Source organism: Aulonocara sp. 'chitande type north' Nkhata Bay, linkage group LG12 (genome assembly GCF_057382095.1).
Source record: "Aulonocara sp. 'chitande type north' Nkhata Bay isolate Kocher_YH1m ecotype deep benthic linkage group LG12, A_spYH_male_GT1.1, whole genome shotgun sequence".
In the NCBI taxonomy this organism is placed as follows: Eukaryota; Metazoa; Chordata; class Actinopteri; order Cichliformes; family Cichlidae; genus Aulonocara; species Aulonocara sp. 'chitande type north' Nkhata Bay.
The window spans coordinates 18,383,214-18,410,450 of record NC_141355.1 but is presented as its reverse complement, the minus strand read 5'-3'; the positions used below and the strand labels follow the sequence as shown (position 1 = coordinate 18,410,450).

Sequence of the window (27,237 nt, the reverse complement as noted above, 5' to 3'; positions counted from 1 at the left end):
CTCAGCTTGTGGCTTTGTAAACACTGTTAAATTGATTGCAGAGAGCTGATGAGATTTCCCTGCAGCCTGGGTCATTATCACATTGTGGAGTCGCTCTAATTCACTGATACTGAGGCCTATATGGGTTGTCACTCACTTTTATGTTGTCATTTTTAATGTAAGAGGCATCGTTTCTGTCAGTGCGTATCTTTCAGGTTCTGAAGATGCAGACATTTGAAATGTGCAATGAATTTAAACACTGAGGAAGACTTCATTTCCTAAATCATTGTGCAACATTTTTAGCACCAGTGAGGGTGTCTCTGCTTCTGCACAACGGGGTGAGTTTCAGTACTGTATGATATCTGATCCCAAAAGCCCTGCGGGGCAGCCACAGCAAATCAACAATGGATTAATGGATGTGGGTTTGCTCATAAATCTCGTTGGGACTGGAAAGCATTCGAGAACAGTCAGCCTGTAGTGGTGCGCTTAATGTTACAGGCAGTTTGGGTTTCCCATCGTTCAAAGCAGTGACAGAGTAGTAAAGATGTGGCAGCATCTTATGTCTGTGTTAAATCAGTGAATGTCAGAAATGCTAGATAGTCAGTTCGCTGTGCTGAGAGCTGTACCAAAACTGATTCATTGGTGCAGATATGTTTGTGAATAACTCCAATGATTTTCCATAGCACTCAGTGTCCAGTAGAATGACTTCATGTACCACAGCAAAGACAGGAAAAACAAAAAAGATATGTTGTGGTGACATGCACTAATTCACTCGTGTCACTACAGCCCTTCAACCTTAGCCTAGTGCGTTAAGGCCTCGCCATAGATCACAGTGGTTAACAGTTAGCTGTTCCTGCAGGTGTGCAGAGAATGGCTGTAACAGTCTCCATTACTGGAGAGAATGGCCCAACTCCCACAGCCCCCTCCAGACAGTGCTGTCATTACCCATCCATTGTGAGGCCTGAGAGGAAGCTGTAAGTACGGCAGACTTATGGCTTTGTTAGGGCGACTGGATGCTCACCTCACATGCAGCACCGGATAAGGAGGTATGGCGGCATGGAAGCCAGATAGAGTGATAGAGACTGAGGATGAATCAAATACTCCCATGATGCCCCGCCACCATCTCCACGGCCACCCCCTGATGGGGTTGTGAGTTGAGTGCATGGTGTAAGGTGGCGAGGGTTATTTGGTGCTATTTTTACAAGAAACGGGCTGATTTGTCTTAGGCCATTACCGTCTATTACAGCTGCGAGTCTTGGGGAAAAGGTGGGAAGCGGCAGACGCTGGCATTCTGCCTAAAGAGAAATCAATGAAACAAATTAATCCTTCGCAGGCTGCAGTGACACCGTAATCCATCATTCAGGGGGCGCTTTTACACGCTGAATCAGGGAGCAAGTCAGGGAGGAGGAGAGCTTGGCGGATGGGTGGGTGCATGTTGGTTGAGAAAGGGTGGGGGGAGAAGGGCGGGTGGGGAGACCAAACCCCTGGGGGACAGGGGCAGACATCCATGCTTCAGTAACACTGTGGTAACGGTGGGTGGTGGCAGGGAATTGAGTGGCTCTGAGCCCTGCCTTTACATCCTTGAGCTGCCTGTGGACATACATAGTAGTAGGAGGAGAAAAGGGACGTAAACACAATCAGCTAAACTACACCATGCACACAGGCACGGTTGTGATTATACACATATTTTCTCTCTTTTTTTACGTCACGTGATGGCTATTTCAACCCCACAGGGCTAATGGCTGATGCTGAAATTCATATGAAAGCTTTATAATTTGCTTCGCACTGAAAATACAGGCAACCAACTGGTCAGTAATGTATGGACATAACTAAGATGTCAAAGAAAGGAAAGAAAAATGTCAGTAATTGGAGCTTTGCAGGATTTCACTTTGTTCTTAAGAAACTGAGGAACCTAATGAGCAATATGCAAAAAACTCACTAATTGCTTGTCTGTGAAGGTAAAAATACACTAAAAAACAGATCACCATCTCACTATTCAAAGCAGTGTGCTCCATACGTGTGCTGAGATTTGCTGTGGTGATGCCCCAGCACAGAGCCACTCAGGGCGCAGATCTATCTGTGTGATTGAAACATGTGATCATCTTCCCTGTGAGGAGACAGCGTTGTCCAGGCCAAGATCCACGTGAAGCAGCTGCACAGTCTGTTGAATCTTGTAACACTCGGAGTCAAATGGTACCACAATTCAAGTGGGAGCGAAGAGTGGAAAAACACACACATACACACATATCAAGATTGATGTGTTTTTTATTAAGATCTTTGCTGTGTTGCATTGCCTCTTAGTAATCTTACATCATTATGAAATCAAATTCAAGAGCGTGATCCATTCGGCGCTACCGTCTCAGCCAGCTTTGTTGGTCTCGAGGCTCCTTTGCAACAATTGTGGCTGCACAGTCATCGATGGTGACTGTGTGTGTTCATATAACAGTGACTTTTGTAGCTGATGAAGGGTGGTGAGGTTCATTGCGTTAAAAAAAATGACAGTTTATGCAGAAACACTACAACAAAACCTTTATTTGCTGCCTTATTTTAACAGGGGGCTCCACTTACCTTTACCAGCTCCTGGTAAAAGGAATGCGGGTGGTTGGCTCCTTTCTTCCTCAAGACACAGGTGGTAGCATTCTGAGGAACGGCATGTTAGAAAGAAATCTGAAAAAATATTGTGGGCGGAGGAATAAAAGAAGGGGGGTGAATGTGGAGGGTGAAGGAAGAAGGAAGGGAGAGGTTGAGATTAGGAGTGGGTGGGGCAGCAAAGAGGAAGGGTAAAGGGAGTAAAGGGATGGAAAACGAGGAGTGGAGGGGAAAAAATCAAAAGGATGGAAAAATGTGGGGATATTGCAGCAGAGCGGATGGTGTGAGGGAGGCAGTGTGAGAAATGTTGCCGGAAATGCTAGAGCCAGCAGCGTGTGTAAAAAACCACACTGCAACATTTCTCATCCTTGACATCACTGACAGACTTTCCAAACACACACAGTGTGCTTTCAAAGTGCACGGTTGTAATATCCAAATCTTTACCGCAGCTTCTCCTCTCAGATCATACTCTTTTGTTTTCCTTCCTTCTGTAAACACGGCAGATGTCAGAGGTATTAAATTTAACCAGTGCTGTAATTCTTAATTTGAAGGGTGTGTGTGCTTTAAGATTCCCACAGCAAATACAATAAAACATGTTTGTGTGCAGTGAGAACATTCTTTGACTCGCTCTCGAAGCCGTAGAAGAGACACACTGAGAGGAGTGAAGGGGTGAGGAATGACGGATATGAGGAGAGGAGAGGAGGAGGACAGAAGATTGTTGTGGAATGTTTGCAGATCTGGCCAGAACTCGACCATCTCATTTGTCAGGGCTTGACCTCAGCTCTGGGGTTAAAGGTTAAAGGCAACATCTGAGGGAAACTGACTCGGCCATCTCACGGCCGCACACACATACACAGGCAAGTAAACACACAAATGTGTGAGAGTGTCTCTCCTTCTGCATGCTCTCACACATAATTCAAGCTCATGCACACTACATCTGTATATATCATCATTAATATCCATCCCAGTCTTATTTGTTTTATTAAAACCGAGTGTTATGTTGACCCCTAGCTATGAAAAGATTAGCTGCCAGTTTCCCAAAAGCATACCAAAGACTTTTTCCAAAACAAAGCACTGAAGAAGAATTTGAGTTCCAGGATGCTTGGATTCATTTCTGAGTAGAAAAGCTTGGAGTGTACTCGATAAACACACACTCCTGTACATAATGAAACAGAACAAATCAGGACTGGGCAATGGATTTCGAAGAGAGCAGCTCCTTAAAATCAAAGTAATGATTAATTCACCTTTTATGTTATATTTACCGCTCTTCGTGGCAAGTGGTCGCAATTCTCGTGCTTCTAAGCAGACGCGTCACTGTCACTGTCCTATGACCACACAACACTTGCCATAAATTACATCTCATCCGAGTGTCAGCCCTTCACCACACCAACATGTCCCACTGTGTGTCCAGGCAGCAGGCCACCGTGTTCCTCTTTGCCTGTGAGGTGACAAACAACACAAACTTAGCTGCAAAGGGCAAGGTTAACCACACGGAATCACTCAAACAAACTCTCTCCTCCAAGTTTCAAATTAAAGTGAGGACATAGCAGGAAATGACAATGTGTGTGGCCCATTTCAGTGACCCACATAAACAGCAGACACCTGTGAGTCATATGAAATTAAAACAATTGGCTGATGGCAGCTACGCCTTGCATACTGAAAACGGCGGAACTCAGTCATGTTTGAGAGCATTTTTTATTATTATTATTATTCATTCATCTACAAATAAAGCGAAGCAGCAACTCACTTAATGTGACTGCACTTCCAGACACTTCTGTGCCCCTGTTAGGGAAACAAATTGTTCATTTTTTTGTTGTTTAAAATGCAGCCTTCCTCCCCGTTTCTCTTTTATTCAGCTTTAAAAAAAAAAAAAAAAAAAAAAAAAAGGAGAGAGAGACAGGTAGTGCAGTAGCTAATATTCATGGCTTTGAGATGCATTTTAAATCACACACCTTTGTCATTCTTTGGCCGGAGACATCAAACAGGTGCTATGAATAATTTATCTTAAGAGTTTCACATTGATAAGGTCACAATCTGCCAGGTCTGGACACTAAACACAGGCCATCTTCACACCTTCACTTTGCTGTCTTTTTAACACACATGTGCCCTCACACACACTAAAACACACTCCTTTTAAATGAAAACGTCAGCATGCGTATGTGTGTGTGTGTGTGTGTGTGTGTGTGTGTGTGTGTGTGTGTGTGTGTGTGTGTGTGTGGGTGTGGGTGAGAGAGAAAGAAGGAGTTAGTGTGTGTCTTTTGATGTAAATATTTTTAATAGTTGCTCGACTTAGAAATTGTGTGACGTGATAATATCTACATGTTAAGACATATTTCTCATACAGTATAGATCAATTTATGGCACAAAATATTTTTAAAGTTGGTAAATCTGCACGAATATGCCTCTCACTCAAACTGCCTCAGAGAATTACTGGGAAATGATTTCCTCTGTACTGATGTAAACTAGACTGCAGCAGCGTGCTCAGTCGCTCATGGTTCAGCTACACTACATTTCTAATTAATCCCCTGCTGTGTGTTGATTTTTTTTTTTTTCAGGGAAAAATGAGAGGAAAATAGTGCAGTGCTTATATCATGCCACTCATTCAAATTAGAAGGAAGGGATGGGAAAACTATAGCAAAGTATCACCAAAGGTCATCAGTCATTGCAAGGCACCATAGCCCATAATGTAAACATCAGTGTGTTAAAGTTACCAGAAGCGAACTAATTAGATTCGTAAATGCTGTCTGATGTGAAATTTTCTGCCATAAATATTTTGAAATGGGAGCTAACTCTCATAGGTGAGTCCGTCACCCACTACAGCGCTATGGCAGTGACAGGACAATCTGAACATTAAGCGCACAGGAAAACACTCCTCCGCTGTGCTGACCCCCCTCTTCCTTTTCTCTCCTCGTCTGTCTCTCGCTTCTTGTTCGCTTAAGAAGTAATCGCAATACTTAAAAAAAAAAAGAAAGAAGGTTTTGCACTCTTCTGTGTCGGAGAGTAATCTCGCTCTTCTGTCGCTGGGCTATATTTCTACAGTGTGTTGTCGGATAATGTGAGGATGGGATGAAAGGTAATCTGCGTGCAGAATTCCTAAAGCTCCCTTATCCTTGTTGAATTTCTCAAGAATTCCACCTTTGGCCCCCCGGTTTCCCTGAAATAAATTACCTTAAGGGTAAGATGCCTTCACGAACCCCCGGTTAGGTTTTTTTTTTTTGTTTTGTTTTGGGGTTTTTTGCGTTGCCCTCTTTAAACTCAGCCAAGCAGGTATTAAGTCCCGTTCTAATTCACTTTGTTGCTCAGGGCTGCATCTCTCCCTGAATATTTGACAGGCACTTGGGGAATGAGACTAAATTATTTCCCAAACTTGCATGAAAATAGTCCTCACAATATTAAAATTGCGTTGTGTTGAGCATTTCTGATTACAGTGTTGCATTAAGTTGACACAGTAATATAAGCAGGTCGCTTTTAAGGCAAACCCTCCGGGCACTGACAGTCACAAGCCCTTCTGATAAAACATTTTCCCATGTCAGTTAATTTTCTGTTAGTTTTTCCCTGTGTATTGGGCTTAGCTACTGATTGATATACGCTAGGCTTCCTTCCACGCTGGTTTCCTAAGAAGTACACACGCTGTTGAAAAATCTGTTTCCCTTCATCTAGCTCCTGGTACTTAAAGTTTGGTTTTTTGGTGTACTACAAAATTACAGTGTTTGCACTGTGGAACCACGAGGGTTTCAGTGCTAATGGATTTATAATCTCCGTCTCTGGGACCACCCTGAGTAATTAGCACATAGGCTCTAAAGAAATGATGGTTAGTGAGCAATAAAGCCATTGCCCATAGCATAAACTGACAGCCCCTCTAACCTAACCAACCTAAAGTCTAATTGGGAAAGTCGTTGCAGTCATTGTCCTAAATTATAGTCTGGGATTCGAAGTCCCTGGAAAGAGACTTCAATTCATGACACGTTAACTGAAGGGAGCGCATCTCTGCACACACACATCTACAGTAAATATAATGAGAAAATAAACATTTATTTCCATGCAAACTAAAGCGGCATAATATAAAGATAAAAGCATGCAAGAAATTATCACGGTTGTTGTTAATAAACTTAAAATCGTGCACATCCGTTGTTGTTGGCAACTGAAAATGAAACTTTTTCTTTGTTTTGGGAATCACTTTTAATATATGTATAGTTTTCATTAATAATTAGTAAATGATTTATCGCGTGGACTCTGTCCTGCTAATTGTTTAGGTCTCCAAATAGTTCAAGCCCATATGCTATTACTGATTTTATATATTCCGACTATTTCTCACGAATCGTCTTTCCATTAAGAGCAATTAGATTATGTCTATTGAAAATTGCTGATCCATGGGGGGGGGGGGGCAATGGGATAAAAGGCGATTTCAAGTGACCTTCCCGTCCCTTTCACACCAATCCGAGCCTCCAGAATAATTTGGGGATCAGTTTTGGACAAAAAGAAGCCCCTCAACACCCCCCACCCGCCCCAACAACCCATACCCTTCACCCACCCCCCTTTTCAACACACAACCACTCAGAGTAACAAAACCGCCAGTTTAAACATGAGAATTAGTTCTATTTTTTTTAATCAATATTATTAATTTTAACTTGCAAGAAAGATGTCATTTAGGTATTTTTTTACAATTCTTATATACTTTTTTAAGAACAGAGTAAGGTGTTGAAAAAACAAAAAGGGTGCAGAGTAGCAATCAGACTGCTGCTTTAAAAACCAAGTCAAAGTCTCAGTTGTTTTGAAGAGGTCACGTGACGTGTTATTTTAGATTTAACTACTTCAGCATAATTACAAAAACTAATTTCATTTTGTTTCCCAACTAAAACAGGGCAAATCAACGGACCACTACAGGTTTACTGTTAACACGAAGAAACAAATATGTTGGAAGTCAGTTATATATATATATAAATATCCCCAAAACATTAAACTGAAAGACTGGCAAAGGACTAAATTCTGTATTATCTCTTTCTTTTTTTGTCGTTTTTTGACTCACTCATTAGTAAGTAAGGTCAGATAAATGTAAATGCAAATTTTTCAATGTAAACACATTTTAATTAAAGTTAATTAAATATTTATATATCTATATAGAGAGATATAGATATAGATATATAGATATATATGGGAATATCTGTATTATATATAAGAGGTACACATCATTATCTCCCCTGGGTAACAAGCGCACCAAGGGTCTGTTTAGAACATGAAAAAAAAAAAGTACAAATAACTTCTGTGACAAACTTTTTCACACTCCGCAGAAGCGGGGTTTAAACTTCTTTGGTGTAGCTATATCCTGTGCTCCACTTGACTTTTCATCAGTGTGTGTTACTCAAATAATAAACATTCGGGAGCAACATGGGAGATATTAAACGTTGCTTATAGTTGCATGCATAAAGGAGAACATCACTTCATTCCTTTTTGATGGTTTAATTGTCTTAATTTAGCACGCAGGTGTTGACGTCGCAGGGATCAGCTGTATGTGGCCCTTAAGCTCGGCAAGCAGAAACACAACACTCCTGTGTACACAGGAGACGTTTTGAGCTGAGGCCCCTGGAAAAGGTAATCAGCCTCTAAGCCCCATACAATGTCTTATTGAATATACTGCGGTTACAAACTCTGAAGTGATTACATACACACAATCAATAATAAACAGACCTTCAACGCTTTTTTTTTACTAATGTTTTTTTTCCTACATCAGTTTGCATCGTTTTAAATGCTCTGAAATGCATTCCTGTTGTCATCTGGTGTTTTATTAGGGAGCCTTGCACTTATGACCTCAGTGTTTTCCCAACTGATTGTGCTGCTTGTTGGTTTCAGCTGCGTTAAAGTTGCATTTTGTGAGCTTTACAAAGTCTGAATTTGTGTACAGAGGGCATTATTGATCACAGATTTGGCAAAACTGCAATGTGCTTCCCATTCTTACAAATGTTTACCTAATAAGGTCCTTTGACAAAACTACCATGCGAGGGAAATTTAAGCAGCCATAGAAATTCTATTTGTGGTTTATTCAAGTTTTATTGCAATGGAAAATGTCAGCCTTGTCTATTTCGAGACCGCAAATAATCTGTTGCAAAGCAAACCGTTGCATTGCAGTCAAAGTAGGACTGCTGCTATATAATGCGCAAATGCATCAATCACCTGAATGACTCGCTTTGTTAATGTGATTATGTCATTCTTTAGATGTTTTTTTCCAATAAGTTCATATTTTATGGAGACGTCCGTATTTTTCTACCCGATTAAAAAGTGGAAACCTTAAGTATAGGACATGAAAAAATATTGCTTTGCTCACTTAGTATTAATTAGCATGAACTTTATTTCAGCATGGGAGGATTAGGTTAAATGTTATTATGTAAGGTTATTTTAGAAAGCCGTCTGGCACGCGCTTTGTCCTGGAATATATTAACCTGGCCCACGTTGCACATCGTTTATTTTATATCACTTTTCACTGCACTCCCTCCACATCAATAATGCTGCTTTGATGAAAAAAAAAACATACACACACGCATACTCCATGTCGCTTTAAATTTCCTCTCAGCAACATTTTCTGACGCATAATGACTTCTTAGTGGTGCGCTAATTTTTATTTGATTTTATTGATTCATTTATTTATTTTTTGAATCTATAATGTATGCATCTAGTAATATCTTGGCTAAATTGGCACTTGGGAAAGAGTGTAGAAGATGGGCAACGCCTGGTCTCCTTGATCAGTCTTTTAATCCGGTGACACTATCGCTGAGACAAGCAGACGGTTATCGATCTTTTCATTATGTGTTCAACCAACAAACAGCTTCGCAGGTGAAGTGCACTGGACGTCAAAAAAGGGGCTCTCGTGTCCATTTGTACTCCAACCAGCCTGCACTAACATCACTACCATCAGATATACAAATCAGTGGGGAGAACGTGAAACGAGTGTCTACCGTCGCCCTTATCGTGGAGGGAGAAATGAGACTGTGCACTAGTTAAAAAGTTGTGACTTTGACACGACCCGGACTTCTGCACGCTTTAAAGTAAACGCTCCTGTGGCGGGACTCAAGAGAATTTTGTCCTTGCTTTCAAAAGCACGCGTGTGCATGGCAGAAGAAGTAATAAATAGTGCACTTGCCTTATCGGTGCCCGGTTTGCCCACGTAGAAAGCTGCTCCGCTACCGTTAACCACCGTCGCTGGCGCTTCTTCTTTTAATGTCCTGACGTCCACTTTCTCCTTTTTACTCTTGCCGATTCCCAGATTCTATTAGAGCGTCTACCCTGCTCCCATTCGCTGTCCCTCTCACTCTCACTCTCCTCTCCTCTTCTCCCGCGGAGACCCTTTCCAATCTGTAGAGTTAAATCTTAATGATACACTTACAGAAGAAGAAAAAAAAATCTTTGTCCGATTTAATCTTATTGGTTTCACCTTTTCAAAGAGCTAGAGATATGGCCGGGGAGTTTCAGTGGAGTGTCCGAGACAGGGACGGGAGAGAGAGCTCTCTTGTTGAATACTTAAAAAACAACCCATCCCTCCTATGCGTTTACAAAGGGGGCACTTGCATATTAACGCTCCTTTATGTCTGCTATTATCTCGGTGAGGTTAAAGCTCTGTTTACAACGTCTTTAATTCATTAAACAACAATTATACGTATTGTGCATAGTTACTGAGTCTCAGCACGGTATTACCATGTTTTTGGACATGTACGCACACGGTTTGGGGGTTTGTGTTCAATCTATATTCCGTGCGATCAAGAGTGTAGTGTATTATTGTCGCTATATTTATTCAGATGTAATAACACGTATTTTTTATGTTCGCTGAAGGTTTGGTGGGGTTTTTTGTTGTGTTTTGTTTTTTGTTGTGTTTTGTTTTTTGTTTGTTTAAGTTATACATCCCTAACAACAAAACAGTTGTACATTTCATAACCTCGTGGATAAAAATATCCTGTTGTCTTTTATCCACACAAAGGATAAAAGACAACAGCGGCAAAGTTCGGACTTTTATATTTTTAAAATCCGCTTTTGCGATTTAAAATGCATGTCTGATGAGTTATGGATGCATTTATATGAGGCTGTAATTGTACAATGTACGCTAGATGGCAGCGCGATCCAGACATTTTTGAGTTGGAGAGGCAGTAAGCCTGCAGAAACCCTGGTACAAGAAAAAAGCCGGAATCCCCATGCAAATTGTCAGTAACTTCACATTTTGAATTACTGTCATTATTAAGACATAATATGACACCGGCTCAGTGATTGTAGAGACTATAGGACCTTGGTAATTATTGAATATTGCTCATTCCTCGGTCTAATTTTAGAGATTTTCGGCCGCTGGCAAGGCATCCCGTTTGTATAACACTGTCTTTTATGCATCATTCTTCCCACTGACATTTTCTTTCTCTTATTAACTGGTTTAAACTAAACGTTAAGTTTTAATCAGCGAGACTGTGCCGATTACAGGCAACGATGTACCGCAATGCGCATGCCAAGGACAAAACAGCCTGTGAAAATATCAATCCATGGCAAAACATTAATGACATCCGTTAATTCTATAATGAAGATAACAGTCCGAGACAAACCATTTTGAAACTTCGGGGAATTTCTGAAGCAGAATCCCCCTTTTGCCGCTGTGTACATTTTTTTTATTTTTTATTTTGGGTATATTTGTCGTGCGTAAAATCTTTGTCCACTCTTTCCTTTACCCCGCTTTTTTGCTATTCTGTCCAGGGTTTCTTCCTCTTTTTTGGTGACAATAGACGGCCCATACTAATCAGGTTTCAAAGTAAATAGCAGCGCGGGGCGAGCTCAATGTAAATTGTGCCTGTCAGAGCCCCCCCCCCCAGCCCCTCCAGTCGTCGATGGCAACACTGCAAAAAATGTCCGTCCTCAGACCTCAGTCATTCGGTGCTGGAACCGAAGCGGGAGACTGAATCTTCCATCCAGGGGGTGAGATGCTTCTACTTGTTCCTAATGCCAATCGATCCATCACTGTAAAATTCATAACATCGACTATTAATTACTAAACCGATCTCCCGCACGGTTGTCTTGATGTCAACATATCGACTCTTAAAATAACCCCCAAAACGACTCAAAATGCGATCGGAAACAAGGGGGATTCTATAAACTACAGTTATTTGTCTTTTTCTGCATTTTCAGAAAACAAAAATAACATTGGAACATTTGAACAGGAGACCCGGTGACTTATTTGGATGGACACTTTTTGCAGTGAATGAACGGAGGGGGACTCTAACCAATAGAGAGAAAGAGAGGGCTTGGCTATAACCTTAGCCTCCCATTTTCTCTCTCCCTCCCCCCCCCCTCCCTCCCCCCTTCTCCTCCTCTCCTCCTCCTCTATGCAGGGCTCTGGCCAGTCAGTCGCCTTTGATTATCAGTCTCCAGCAGCCCCTCTCTTGGCTCCTTGACATGAGCACCATATAAGGCGCAGCGATCTCCATAGAAACGTGTCAGTTTCAATAGTAGTGTCAAAGTTCACTATATACAGACATTCGCGCAGATCCCCCGTTTCGGAAACATTGCTCTGCTGGTCCTCCCGTTTAAGCGCATTCATTTTTTGGGTCTCTCCTTCTTCTTGCATATTCTATCAGTTGTTGGTGTTTTTCCTCTTCTTTTTTTATCTTTTCTCTTCGTATCTCCATTCCTCCTGCTGGAGAGAGGTGAAACTATACATGGGCACTTCATTCGGCGAAACGGTTTTCTTTCGCTGCCTGGCGAGATGATGAGGTTTATTTAAGACTATAGATGTAAAAATCCAGCTCTTCAGTTTTTCCTCCCCTCCTATACGACGAAGACGGGAGTGTAAAGGAGCACGGGGAAGAAAAGAAAAAGGAATTTATCTCCGCAGCACTTTGGATCGCGTGTCTTTCCAGCAAAAGCTTCTTTTTTTCTCCACTCGTTCCTGCGTCCATGTGAATCGCTCCTGCCTTCCCTTTGTGGCTATTTTATATCAAACTGCAATTTGTTACGTCTGGACTCGGGTTTTCCTACAAGATTAGGGATTCCTGAATGGCTGACTGCAATTTACCTTGGAACTGGCCTCCCGATACTTGCATATCCTGATCGGGTGCCTATTCAATCGCACTCCTGAATTTTGAATGTATTGATCGCGTTGTACTCTCCTTCTCACACCATATGAGATTGCGTGCTCCGATTTGACTTTGCACTGCCCCGTCTTTTGAGATCTCATTTTTCTCTTCTACGCTTCATAAACATCGGCGATCATTTCGCTTTATAGCACTTTCCGGGGCCGAGATATGGCAATGGTAGTTAGCGTTTGGCGAGATCCGCAGGAAGACGTGGCCGGACCTCCGAGCGGCCCCAACCCAGCAGCGCAGCCGGCAAGGGAGCAGCAGCAGGCGGCATCGGCGGCGCCGCACACTCCGCAGACCCCCAGCCAGCCGGGACCCCCGTCCACGCCGGGAACGGCCGGGGACAAGGGGAGTCAAAATTCTGGACAGAGTCAGCAGCATATTGAATGTGTGGTTTGCGGAGACAAATCGAGCGGCAAACACTATGGCCAATTCACCTGCGAGGGATGCAAAAGTTTCTTCAAGAGGAGTGTACGGAGGAACTTAACATACTCATGTCGTGCCAATAGGAACTGTCCCATTGACCAGCACCACCGAAATCAGTGCCAATACTGTCGGCTGAAGAAGTGTTTAAAAGTGGGGATGCGGCGGGAAGGTGAATATATATATAATTTTTTTAAGCCAACTCATGATTACGCATCATCCTAGTAGCAGAATAACAGAGCTGCCATGTTGCATTAAGGTCACAGGCTATATGGCTGGGCATACTGCAGTCTCCATCCATGTTTGAGAGGGATGTTTGCATGAATGGTTAGTCTGAGAGAGGGGTTAAAAAAAAGGCCAGTGCAGCCACAGCAGCTATGCTTGTGAATGCAGGTCGCCTGAACAAAGCGACTCGTCCAGCTGACCCTCTTTATTTTGTGTTTTTCTTTGCAGGCTAAACTGAGTTCTTTGCGAGCAAAGGCGTAAAGTCGAGCAAGCCCATTTTATGTATAGCTTTTAGACCAGAGGACCGATTTCTATGTGTGTATGTGTGTGTGCCTGTTATGTTTGTCTCTGTATGTGTGCGTGTGTGTGTACAGTGAGTGTGTACAGTATGTGTATGTGTGTGTCTGTGTACAGTGTGCAAGGCTAATAGTCCCTACCATCAAGTATCTGCAGCTTACTAATTTATAATTGTACAGTAGGATTTGTAGCCCGAGTTTCCGTGAATGTGAGGCGAACACAGTACAAACCCACGTCTCTCTGGCTCCTTATGCTGACTAGACAGCTCAAACACACTAAATAATGTCGCTGAAGTTGTTCGTGGCTCCTTGTTTAGCTTGGTGCATTACAGGCCTTATAACTTTGCTCTCTATGTCAGGTGTTTGATTCCAATTTATGTAGACATCCCTCCGTTTAAGCCTATTATTTGCAGTACACACTACGAGCCCATGCATAATGTACACCGACTTGCATTAATTTTTTATTTATTTTTTAATATTAAACAATTGCCGGATTCCTTTTAATCCTAGCTGAGCGCTTGATGTGGGCAAAACGTGCAAATGTGCCTGCATTTAGCAGTAATTATCAATCGTATTTCGAACACGTTTGGCCGCTTTTAAAAATTATTTTCCAAAACACGACCCCACGTAACAACAGTGCAAAAGTGCCATGCAATTACGCCTCAAAACATCAAAGGGAGCAAAATTGTCAAATCTACTTTTAGATAAGAAATATACATGTGTGTGTGCGCGCGTGTGTGTGTGTGTGTGTGTGTGTGTGTGCTGTGTGTAAAAGGGAATATATTTTTCATTTGCATTCAACCTCATATACTTTGCATCCCTAAATACAAATGCAGTGTGAGGAACGAGGGACATAGCATATCTGTTCTGATAGAATAATTTTCTGTGAAATATTACACTCTTACGATCAGGGCACAGTAGTCAATATGTTTTGAAAAGCGTGCTGAATTTTTTATTTCAGTGCATGCCTTTTTTTCTTTTTTCTTTTTCTTTCACTGAGAAGAAGCACACAAGCTGCAGCTTGCATCATGGTTGTACTACTCATGAACAATCTTTATCAGTTCTGGATGCACATTTCCTCTTTGTTTCTTTCTTTTTGTCAGCGGTTCAGCGAGGACGAATGCCTCCAACCCAGCCCAACCCAGGCCAGTACGCACTGACGAACGGGGACCCTCTGAATGGCCATTGCTATCTGTCCGGATACATCTCGTTATTGCTGCGGGCCGAGCCTTACCCGACGTCCCGGTACGGGAGCCAGTGCATGCAGCCCAACAATATCATGGGTATCGAGAACATCTGCGAGCTGGCGGCTCGATTGCTCTTCAGCGCCGTGGAGTGGGCGAGAAACATCCCTTTCTTTCCCGACCTCCAGATCACCGACCAGGTGTCCCTTCTCAGGCTGACGTGGAGCGAGTTGTTTGTGCTTAACGCAGCCCAGTGTTCCATGCCTCTGCATGTTGCCCCTCTGCTTGCCGCGGCGGGCCTCCACGCCTCCCCGATGTCTGCGGACCGCGTCGTGGCTTTCATGGATCACATCCGGATCTTCCAGGAGCAAGTGGAGAAGCTTAAGACCCTGCACGTAGACTCGGCAGAGTATAGCTGCCTCAAAGCCATCGTGCTTTTTACATCAGGTGAGTGTCCCACATGTCACACAAAAACATGCCTAAAATCAAATGAGGCCTAGTTCCAGTAATGTCAGTGGGTGCATGCTCCTTAAAGCGAAGTGCTGTGACATCAATAATATGGCTGTCAGGTTTAGGCTGGTCACAAATCTGAGATTACGAGATGTTTGTGTTGCCGATGAAAGCTATTTTGTCAACAGCTTGCTACATATCCACTTACATGCAATTCCATGTCAGCTGTAGCCGCAGTATAAGACGTGTAAACAAATCCAGATTGAGTAAGCGCATCAAGTTTTTCAAGTGCATCACTCACTCCCAGTGCTTTTTTAAAAAGGAGATAATTAACATTCTCATGTGTAAATATTTTATAATTGTTGAGTTTAAAGTTTTCTGAACATGTCTGAGCCGAGGCTGAAATTGTTCGCCTCCATAAATTTTGGAACAGGTGTCAAATAATTGAGCGTAAAGATTAAATAGTCTATCACCGGGTGATATATGACAGCTGATGCACTTATGAGTGTCGGTGCGTGCTTTTATCCTTGCTTTTCGTGTGCAAACACATGTCTTGGAGTTGGAGGGGGGGGGGGGGGGGGGGGGGTTGCAGAATCCTTAGCAGATTGAGAACAAAAAAGCTGATGAAAGTTGACTAGTAGGCTGTGTCAGTGGATCGCTTCTGTAGGACCTAGAGTAGCCCTGCTGCTTAGACTGTTTGTTGATTGCTTAGAGCCGATCTATTAATTTTCTTAGTTATTAATGGTTTGTTTCATTGCACAGCTTTGAAAAAGTAATCAGCTTTTCTTTTTTTCTGTCTTTAAAAAAAAAACTTGCGTAGGTCATTGTTTAATTGACGGCCGACTGGGGCGAGGTTATAAAGGTCCTTATTTATGCTCGATGCACAATTTGGATGGTATTTTGGAGTTAGCTGTGTAGGCTTGCTGGCGGTAGGCCTGTTATGTCAGGGGAGTCTGTTGATTATGGGAAGGAAAAGGAAAGTCTAAACTCGCTTGCAGGCCTCAAAGTACTTTGTGAACTTACCTCAAAGTTTTGACCTCATTTTCTCACGCTTGGCCCGTCCCAAAATTCTGCATTTAAGTTACATATTATCTATAATTGCGCATGCTCATAATAAAATATTCAGTTTTGCTGTGCTTTTCAGATTTGGCTTTATATAAAAATAATTGGCACATTCATTATCCCTAGAAAGCGGCATAACATTTTAATGTGAAAGGGGTTACACTTGTCTTTCAGTGTGTTTCAGTGATAATTAGGCCTATTTATTATTAAATTATCTTCGCTGAGAGAGCTAAAACTTCACACGTATATTACCTTTACTGTTTCCATATTAAATTATATTATGGCTGTATTCTGTTCTTTTATATTTAATTACATTACTTTATTATTTTATTATCATATATTACTTTCAATTATTTTTTTTATTATGTTTTCACAAAATTTTCGCACATCATATTAAAATATCTCACAGTGTGTATTATGAGGATTTAAATTATCCCAAAAAGTTCAGTGCTCACTAAAGTTAAACAAAAGGAGCACAGAGTTTGTATTCCAGCTACGAAACCGCCGTCAACTTTTACTTTTCCTCTTTGGTGAAAACATTACCACATAGGTTTTCCTACACTTGGAGAACTTAGTAATTGTTTATATTTTTAGTTTCAGAAGTCATAATAACTACTTCAGTTTGGGGCTTTGACAGTTTGGTTAATTTGATACGCCAATTTTTGGTGGCCCACTGGGAAGTAAATATATGTTTAAGACAAACAATACGTATTTGGTCTCTGTTACCGTTTTAGGTAATATCACAGCCTTTTAGATTCGCTTTGCTCAATATTAGCCCACACATCCTGTAATGTAGGTTTGTGCAGTGACATAGCTGACTATATCCTTTTAGTGCACAGCGTTTCAGTAATTCACCCCAGATTACCCAGAGAAACTCCATACACACATTAACATCCTCCATGTTTTCTAACAGATCATTTAGTTAGTTTGATAGGCTACAACTGGTGTCGGCTATAGAAAGTCATGTGGCACTTTGCCAAGATCAGCGTGGATTGTTTGCCTTTAATAACGCTCGACTTGTCAGTATTTGATGCATAAATAGTAGTGGTCAGGCTAAACTATTCCGTAAGAGTTCAGGATCATTGTCTTGCATTAACTCCTTATCCACATGTGCACACTGTGGTGTGTGTGTGTGCCTTTGCTAACTCAGTGAAATAGTCGTTTGTGTATCTGGAAGCTATCTTTTCCTGTGTCCCACTCTATTGAGGTTATGGGGTGCAGTGCTGCAGACAGGGCCTTATGGGGAGCTATGGGGTGTCTTTGACCGGCTTTCTCTCCACGCATACGTTCATATGAAACATATTTTCCGCAATGCTTTGAACACCTTATATGGCTGCATTGCAAAATTCATGCCAAGCACTGGATTTTACTAGATATTTCCTAATGTAATTAACTTCAGCCGCATTGATTGCTGTAGATTTTAAAAGGGACACTCAGCGTTAATCCAAGGGGATTTGCATACATGGTGCTTTGACCGGCCGGACAAGGGTCACAGTAAATCACCCCGAGATCTCAGCGTTGGCCTCGGGTTCATAAGGTTATTGTGTCTGGCCATAGTGAATTATAACACTGAGAAATTAAGAATAGGCTTAAAAGTGTCTTCCAGCGCTAAATATATAGTGCTTAAAACTAAAGCTCTCATTCTTTAGTAGTTTCCACAAAAGCACGGCTTTCTACGAGATCTTTTAAGGACAACCTAGCCTTCATGTGGGATATATATGAGAGCGGTTACGCTGTTTGCGTTTACAGACGTTTATAAGCAGCGCAATACGCATGCCCGGATTGTGAAAAAAATCAGATTTTTTAACAAGCGATTAAAACGTATAAGACACTAATAAGACTGATTCAAGCCTTATTTGCCTTTGTCTGTACTGAAGCGTGGCTGCATATCCCACCAGTTACCACCTAACACGTCTCGCCTACGTTGTGCACAGACTCATTTTCTGACATTTTATGTCGCTTCTGTGTGACTATTGACTTCACCTCCTCTAATAAATTTGATTGCTTTTAGGGCCCTGTCCTATAGGCTCCATCGAAAAACAGGCCAAGAGTGGTCTATGGAGAGAAGAGCGGCGAAATCACTTAGCAGCTTACTACAGAGTAATTAGGTCACATTACATCTAGTGTAATTTCAGATTCATCAGTGCCGTTTATGTTTCCATATACTTGAATCCCCAGAGCCCAGACATTAAGAGCAGGGGCCTTTAGCCCTGTAGCCAACCCTTCGTCTTTTGCCATGTTGCCCGTCACTTCTTACTCTATATGTCTGCAATAGGTTTAATGACATTTAGAAATATATTCCGGTTGACTGGTTCAAAGAAAGGTAGCGACATCGTCCTCCGAATTGTGCATCCCCTACTGCAGCAGCAAGTCCCCTGTTTGTTCTCTGGGCTATAACAGTCCCACTCGCTCAGTGTGATGTAGCATGTTTGGGCAGCATGTTTGTTCATTCCACATTGTCAATAACACATAATGGCGGGTGTTGAATGATAACCAGAGCGCTTTTGCGGGACACGAATTAGGTATGGTAAGGTGTGCACTTGCCAAAGCCCACTTGGGGTAAAAAGTAACCATGTGCCTTTGTGTTCAGTACTCTGTGGAGAAAATGTCAGCGAATATATCGGCAATATAAATTGATTTGTGCGCCTTTAAAAATAATTTGTAAAAGAAAATGTAGGCCTACGTGGGTTTGAGAACACTCTTTCTTTCGCCTGTGTGTTTCTCTCCAAGCTTGGCGGCCTGACATAGTTTGGAATATAATTTTAATCATAGATTTTCAGTTATTTTTTGACTTTGTTCCTCGATATCAGATTCAGGCACTTTTTTCCACAACGTTTTTTAGCCCGGGGCTAAAAAAATAAGGACTCTAACCACAGTGTATTGTGTGCTTGTGTGTGTGTGCGTGTGTGTGTCTTTCTCAGACGCTTGCGGCCTGTCGGACGCTGCTCACATCGAGAGTCTACAGGAGAAATCCCAGTGCGCCCTGGAGGAGTATGTGAGGAGCCAGTATCCGAACCAGCCCAGCCGCTTTGGGAAGCTGCTGCTGCGGCTGCCCTCTCTGCGCACCGTCTCCTCTTCGGTAATCGAGCAGCTGTTCTTCGTGCGTTTGGTAGGTAAAACTCCTATTGAAACCCTCATCAGGGATATGCTATTATCCGGGAGCAGCTTCAACTGGCCTTACATGTCCATCCAATGATCCTTATATGAAAGTGGAAAAAAAGAAAGGAAAAAAGGACCAAAATTCAGCACCCCTCACCCCATCCTCCTTCAAGAAGACTATATATAGGACCTTTTCTGAGAAACTTGGAAGACATTACTTTTTTTCTGTCTTCTGGGACTGTGATGGAATACATTATGTACAGAAAAATATTGGAACTGGACTTTACACCTGTGTAAATCCACTCTCATCTTCAAGAACAAAACTCTTCATTTTGTAAAATACTAGTCTTTATTTTACTTTTTTGTAAAAAATACAAATAAAATGAAAAACATCATATGCGCAGTAAGAAAAAAGAATCAAGACTTAGCGGGAAAATAATGTTTCCAAGCAATTATAAGAATTGTCCTGTGTCTATGTACCTCTCTGTTTTGTATTATTTCTGGTTCTAAACCAGGGTTTCTGTGATTCTATACTAATAATTTTTTGATATAACCTTTTTGCTTCTTATAATGAGTGCGATATATGTTGTCGAAGCTATGTTCTCCAAGAATTAAAATTGAAGTGAGAATTTAAAAACAGAAAAATAAAGAAATTTAGACAAATAAGAAACAGTCTAATCGCTATGACAATATCACCACTGATGGTTGAACTTTTTCCCAATTGATACGATGGACCTGCAACAGCAGCAAACTGACCTCCAGGACATTTTTACTGACATTTTTACTCCAGGACGTCTGGGGCGCCTTTACCCGGACCATAAGTGCGTGTGGAGTCGATCATCAGTCACAGAGGAGAGACATGAAAATCAAAAGCACTTTTAATATATCATTTCAAATACATTTTGTTTGTTTCGTCTTGAAAATTTTCATTGTTTCTTGAATTTTATTGGTTGTTGCCTTCAATTTGCTTACTCCATGATGCAGCTTTTTGCAGAAGGGTCGGTTGATGAAGTTGTGTGATGGTGACTGTACTATTAAAAAAGAAATAGGCAACGATGTCTCCTTCTCAAGCGTTTTCCTACAAGCAAATGTCAAGATGCTGTGGCTTATTTTATACCATCTGGGGGAATATGTTATCTCTGTGCGCTGCTAGATTCTATAAGAGAAAAAACCCGCAAGATATCCCTTCATTTACTGAGTCAGAAACACAAAATACTTTTCTCCTCTATTTTGTCTGACAGTGAAAACGAGATGATGCACGAATTTAGTGTGGTAATTACACAAAAGGACGCATGCCTTACATTTTTAACAGACCCACTGACATAACTGGCAGTGCGGATGCAACGGAAGGGAGACTATACGTGCGGAACTACAGCCGTGAGCTCTCTGCTAGCCTGTGAGCGCATTAATGTTTAATATTTTTCCCAGACAGCAAGGGAAGCCTGCGCACCACACAGAGCCACCTCTGTCCTTCCTCCCGTGGCTTAATCAAGGTGATTCTCCACAAACCAAACAATATTCCCCATCTACCCCGTTCTTAAAAACCCTGCCTTGATAGTGCTTGCCTCAATATTGATGTGGGCGTCATTTGGCAAAAGGGTTAGGCCCCGCTGCAAAGCTGCTGTGATATGCGTGATCAATCTGGAAAATGTATTTTACAGCATGTAAGCCAGTCGATAGGAACACCGAGTGTGATGCATTGTGTGGGAATAGAGAGGAGAAAGGAGGGAGGGAGGAAGAGAAAGAAAGAGAGAGGGGGGGTAGAGAGACTATTGGAGCCAGTGCTGAGACAAACGAGAGAAGAAACGCGTCAGGAAGAAGTCAAGTGTATATCTGTGTGTGTGTGTGTGTGTGTGTGTGTGTGTGTGTGTGTGTGTGTGTGTGTGTGTGTGCGCGCGCGCGCGCGCACGCGTGCGTCCATGAGCGAAACTAGAAAGACGCAAAGATATGTAGCCTTGGTTTGCCTTATGCACTCAGGGTGTAATGAGTCCATCGATAAGTCTTCAATGTGTTAGATGGGCTACCTACAGTTGGTGTCCTTGCATTGGCCTGTTTCTCACAAGCGTTCTCTCTCGCTTTTTTGTCTCCATATCCTCCCCAAATGACAAAGGAAGCCCGGTTATTTACCTGGCTCTACCCACACTGGCAATACTGCATTACACTAACACCCAGAGTGATAAAACGTGATAAGTTGGACGGCGTTATGAGGGAGAAAATGGGGTTTTGGTGTGACAATTATTAAATTTGCCTGTTATCCCCACCAGCCCATCATCACCACCACCCTTCATCATCAGACGTGTTGCTCGTCTGCCATATTGTCCACATCTTCATCTGCTGACTGGCAGTGATGAGGGGCAGTAGAACAGGAGCTGAACTGCATGTAGCACGTTAAAATGCCTGGATTTGATATTGCCATATGTTATCTACCTTATAGGAGTTGGGGGGAGGGGTGCTCGTGTCAGTGGTTTATTTGGTTTTTCTTGCTTGCTTCGCTCAAAGGCTTCAGTATTAGACTATTCATTAGTTGTTGCCAATGTAGGAATTCTAGGAAGGTTTTCATTTAGGTTTTTATCCGTTGTTCTCCAGCAGAAAATCTATTTTGTTTGTATTATGGCTCATGCCTGTTTCTCGAACTCGACCTGTCACTGGGCCATGCGCTGTGTTGTTACCTGAAACACTGTACAGAGATAAATGCTCTTCAGTTTGGATGCTGGTTCCGTGTTGTGGATGTGATACTTCTAGAGTATTAGTTTAGGTGAAAATTGTAGAAAAATCAGCTGATGGGGCTTTTCATTTTAGGGTGGAGACAGAATTCGATTTTTAAGGCAGTTAAATAAATGAAAAATAAAAACAGCGACACGTAACCAGCAAAAACAGCAACCTTAGAAACACACCTTGACGCGCTAGTAATATTTAGCCCATTTTGATTTTTGGTGTGTGTGTGTGTGTGTGTGTGTGTGTGTGTGTGTGTGTGTGTGTGTGTGTGTGTGTGTGTGTGTGTGTGTGTGTGTGTGTGTGATTTTATTTGTTTGCGTCTTTGTTTGTGCGTTTTCCGAATAATCCAGAGGATTTCCTGGATGTCGGACTGTGCGTGAGATTTATTTTTACATTTTATTTTAATTTTTTTTAAAGAAAACGAATGTGGCTCCTCCGTGGTCATCAAAGCAGTTCAGAATGCTTTTGTTTTATGTAGCTCTGGTCTAAACGGTTTGCTGGGTTAATAAACGCAGCTTTCAGCTGGTTGTCTCCACATAATGTATTCAAAATCCCTCTAGAGTGACTATCTTTTATCCTCTTGCTGAGAGCATTCTGTTATACAATTGTTACACTGCAGGCTATATAAAGCAACAGTTCAAAAACAGATAAAATGGTGGCATGTGTTCCCAATTAACGTTTCTGTATAGGCAGTGCGAAGCAAAACACATGAGGACTCTTGGAAAAAATGATATTTTGTATTTACGCAGTGGACCCATTTTTGACAGAGGCTTAATTTAGTATATTACGTAACACTTCAATTACTAAGATAATACGCGTTAAACAACAGTAATGTTTTCTTTATTTTACAATCAGCCGTTTATCACCAAATGTCTTATGTCCTGATGTGATGACAGCATTAGTATTAATTAAATGAAAGTTTAAAAAAATGAAAAGCATAAAGGAGCAATAAGAGAAAACTAAACGCACCGTCAGATTAGACCCTAGCTGCGTTGGGTGAAGGAGATAGATGTGTTGTACACTTTAAGCTCCATTTGTGTCTCTGTAATTTCGGAAACTCCGGTTACCAAAGTGTTACTACGAAATGAGTTAAATAACCATTTACCTTTGTCTGGTTTCATTCATCAAACCACAAGTGGAGGACTCCTAACACGGGGGGCTATTTGTTTGCTTTACACAAGCAGCTGGGTGCGATTTCACGTTTGAGATATCTGTCTGAAAGCGAAACATTTATTATCCTAAGTTGTCAGCGAGCCTATTTCTCCAAAACCCTCAATGCAAACCAGTGGTTTTATGCAGCAGTGGAAATGTCCTATTGGCGTCACACGTCACTACATTTCACTTATAGTAGCCCGGCTTCTCCCGGTCACATTTGACAAATACTGTTGTTTGAGACAGTAACAATTTCTAAAACAGCGGCTGCTCGTACTGGTGGGAGATTTGGGGTGGGGGTGGGGGTGGGGGGGGAGAAGACTCTGAAGTGTGACACGGCTTATTTCTCACACTGTCTCGTGCATAAAAAATGGCGACAACACGGGACAACAAGTGCTTCACCGGGTCTACCAGGCACATTGAAATAAACTTGCAAAATGGCTGAGAGCACGCAGTGAGGACGAATGTCCGAAATGAAAATGATTCCCGTGACATGTTTGCTGTATCTCTGCAAACAGTCCGAGATTCTAGCTGTGTTCAGAGTGCACGGTCAGTGGAGAGGGGCATATCGTGTGATTACAGTGTGTTGCTCTGAGATCTGTCCGCAGACCACATAGGCAACCTTTAAGCCATGGATCAAATCCAGCCCTTCGGGGTATAGAGTATGCCTAGTTGTGAATGTGACAGAAGGGGGCGCCTCCCTGCTTGCACGCACGCGCGTGTGCGCTCCAGTGTTTGTCAAGACTGTGTCATCTGCGCTTGTAGGCAAATGTTCGGATTTTCACGTATAATTGTGAGGTGTTTGTGTATGTATGCGTGCGGGTTCGCTCCTTGCCCGCTTGTGCGTAAAAGCGTGCATCTACCAACGTAACTTACGCGTGTGTGCGTGTGCCGCTGGCCGAGGGAGAGAGGTGATTGTGAAAAAGCCCCGATCGCTGTGTAAGCGGATCCCTTTGTGTTGATTTAGGAAGACGTTTGCTGTATATAACGTTCAAGGCTGATAATATCATTGCCTGGCCAGATAAATAAAGCATTGGCCAAAACCATCGGGTCAGCTATCGATCCGCTTTTTCTCCCTGAGAGAGTGGGGGGTGGTGGGTTGAGGAAAAAGAAGGAGAGAAAGGGAGAGAGAAAGGGAGAGAGACCTCACTCATTAGCATTCCACAGCCATGGACTAAACGCTGACAACTAACAGAGATATCCAGCTCTACACCACTGCATACATTTCCCCCCTTTGTCTTCTTCCCCTGGCCCTTCATTTCCAGCGGACAGATCTCTCGTCACAGCCAACACATTTTTATTTATGCCCTCTCCACTCCTTTTGCACGAATGGACCCCTTGCACAAGAGAGAAAACCTTCTAGTAAAGCAGAGAATAAAAGAGGGGGGTGATGTTGTAAAAGCTGTGCAGAAGTGACAGCGCTAAGCACACTGGCTTTACTTGAGAGAGATACAATTGTGTGTGACTTGACAAAATAAAAGTGGGAGACGTTTTAAATTGCAACTTTAACTGCCACGATTTAGACATTTTAGGATTTTATTTATTTATTTATTTAAAATCTAGACACTACGTGCTTTACTGTGATATTATTATTTTTTATTTCCATTCCGATTTTAGCTGGATGTTTCTCCATAATGATTTAGATGTTTGGGTTTAATGTGGGACCACTTTTTTCAGCCTTAAAACGTCTGTAAAACAGTTTTCTGTGAAGGTTGTTATTTACGACTGCTCCATGATGTGTGGATAAAATTAACATGAAGGAAGAGAAACAAATGAAAAATAGGCGAAGGTTGAAAAGTTGTGCTGGTTTTTAATTATAGTATAGAAATAATTTACAAATAGCTTGGGTTTAAGTTTGACAGAAATTACATGTATTTATTAACGAGTAAATTCAAACCAAATATTTCACATTCAAAAGGTAATATGGAGACTGTCATTGAAACAATTTGGACAAGTGGGCTTTTTTTTCTTTTTTTCTTTTTTTCACTCCCCAAATGGCTATATCTTAATATGGGCTCAAGTCTTGCCCAACAATGACAGCTGTTCATCTGATAGTAACTTCTTTCCAAGTTTTCTCCCCACCCACCCCGGGGCCCCCGGTCTCTGTCTTGCTTTGTTGTTTTAAAATATGCATGTCTCTCCGGAATGCCAGTCACGGGTCCAAACTTTGTGTGTCCCAACCTCCCACATGATGAAATGATCCTTTTAAAGCGGGCTCAATATGTCTCAATCTGCACTCCTCTTCCTTCTCTAAAGCTTCTGGGTTCGGGACACAGCCCAGAAATATATTAATTAAAGCGCACTACTACGGACTTTTTTTTAGCACTGAGGAAGAAGTGGTTGGATCAAGTCAAGCTCTGTCAACGACGGATGGATGAAGATTCATGGCAGAAAAAGCAAAAGAAGAAAAGTAAGGTTCATTTTGACGCTCTCTCTCTCTCCCTCTGTCAATTCATCTCCTCCTCTCTCGCTTTCCTTTGAGTGTCTGTGTGTCTGTGTGTGTGCGTGTCCCTTTTGCTCAGTGTTCGTGTGTGTTCCTCGGACTGAAACGGATAAAGCCAGGGGGAGTGAGCGAGAAAGAGAGAGAGAAGTCTGAGAGAAAGGGGAGGAGGGATGTATATATCCGTAAAAAGTGAAAGAGGATGGACGTTTGTCTATGTTTGTGTGGGTCCGTATACACGCATGTGTAAAGGCTTGTCTTGACCAAGAAATGAATAAAAAAATTGGCATTAAACTACAAAGTGCAGGCTTGCTCACTGGTGTGCCGCGTGTGTACAGTATATGAACCCTTGTTTGCGCGAATGGTGGCGTTTACGCGTGTGGAATAAACCACTACCAGGGAAGAAAAAAAGGAAACCCGGATGGTCTGAAAGGAAATGCTTGGTTTTGAAGGGAGAACGCTTGATTCGGATGTAGCAGAGCGTTTCAGCTCATGAACTCCCAACTCCTCCTGTCATGTCTGAGAAGATGTGTGCATATTTCTCCCTGGCAAAGATATGCCTTTTACAAAAAGACAAAGACAACTGATCATGATTGATGGGGGGCTGTGTAACAATGAGCCGCTAAGTTTTCAGGGGAAATTTGGAGGAAAGTTTGAAGTGAAACCTGCCAACCTGTTGCTTCTGCTCCAAACATAACAGCAATATCAGCACCAGAATAACATCCCGTGAGCCATGCAGCATCTCATCCCATCATAATCCACTACTCCAAAAATGTAAACATACCAGCAGTGGGAATCATTGGGAGACCTGCACAAACAAATTGAATTTAATTACTGTGTTCATTTATTAAATTCAGATACGTTTTAATAGACATCCCAACAGTCTGATTATGTCAACATATGGGAGGCCGTGCAGCAAGGCCCGGGCTTACATACCTGATAACGCCTGGGCTTTTCAGCAATATTTACGGCTTCTCTTTATAATACACTCCAGATGGTGAGTGACTGTGCCACCGCAGTCAGCGAGCTCCTCAATTTTTACTCAGCAGCATTTTGTTGCAATTACATCAGCGCTGGGACAGAATTTATTGGTGACCCACTTCCCCCGCATTATATGCATAAATGAAAATTTCAAAAAGAAATTAAATTCGTCTACAAAAAAATGGTGAAGTTATTTCTTTCTTATTTATTTATTTTATTTATTTATTTGTTTTTCGCACGTGACTTTCTACTATTAGGGAAAGGGGGAAATAAAACACAAAAATCTCATTAAACACACTCTTCAAATACTCCCCTGTTCACCCCTGGTTTTTTTTTTTCAGCCAGTCACTCAAGCAGAATAATGCGTGTAAAGATATAATCCACTAAGCCTATACTCTCTGTGCCCCCTTGCTATATTATCCACTGACAATAAATTGGCAAGCTTTTTAGCAGATATCCAGCGTCTCAACTGAAACACGTGCGAAATACACTTGCCAAGGGTTTGTGTAAAAATACAAAATTTGTTTATATATATTGCATTACCA

The 27,237-nt window shown here is 42.0% G+C and overlaps 1 protein-coding gene and 1 long non-coding RNA gene across 2 annotated transcripts; one reads left to right on the top strand and one right to left on the bottom strand.

Annotated features, from left to right (window-relative positions):
- Positions 1 to 2,208: 2,208 nt before the first annotated feature.
- Positions 2,209 to 11,778, bottom strand: LOC147317244 (uncharacterized). The gene is made up of 3 exons (XR_015131816.1): positions 9,992 to 11,778; positions 9,701 to 9,912; positions 2,209 to 4,006 (listed from the first exon to the last, which is right to left on the bottom strand). It is a non-coding gene; the product is annotated as an uncharacterized LOC147317244 (long non-coding RNA).
- Positions 11,779 to 11,949: 171 nt separating this feature from the next.
- On the top strand, positions 11,950 to 20,457 carry nr2f1a (nuclear receptor subfamily 2, group F, member 1a). Its single transcript, XM_086314022.1, has 3 exons — positions 11,950 to 13,260; positions 14,713 to 15,240; positions 19,227 to 20,457. The coding sequence occupies exons 1-3, from the start codon at positions 12,831 to 12,833 to the stop codon at positions 19,499 to 19,501; spliced, it is 1,233 nt and encodes a 410-aa protein (XP_086170148.1). The 5' UTR covers positions 11,950 to 12,830; the 3' UTR covers positions 19,502 to 20,457.
- Positions 20,458 to 27,237: the final 6,780 nt, after the last annotated feature.

Excerpts from the sequence above, each read along its gene's own strand:
- nr2f1a (XM_086314022.1), top strand. The coding sequence starts at position 12,831 with ATGGCAATGGTAGTTAGCGTTTGGCGAGATCCGCAGGAAGACGTGGCC. Across the intron at positions 13,261-14,712 it reads AGTGGGGATGCGGCGGGAAG|CGGTTCAGCGAGGACGAATG; the intron begins GTGAATATATAT and ends TCTTTTTGTCAG. Across the intron at positions 15,241-19,226 it reads CATCGTGCTTTTTACATCAG|ACGCTTGCGGCCTGTCGGAC; the intron begins GTGAGTGTCCCA and ends TGTCTTTCTCAG.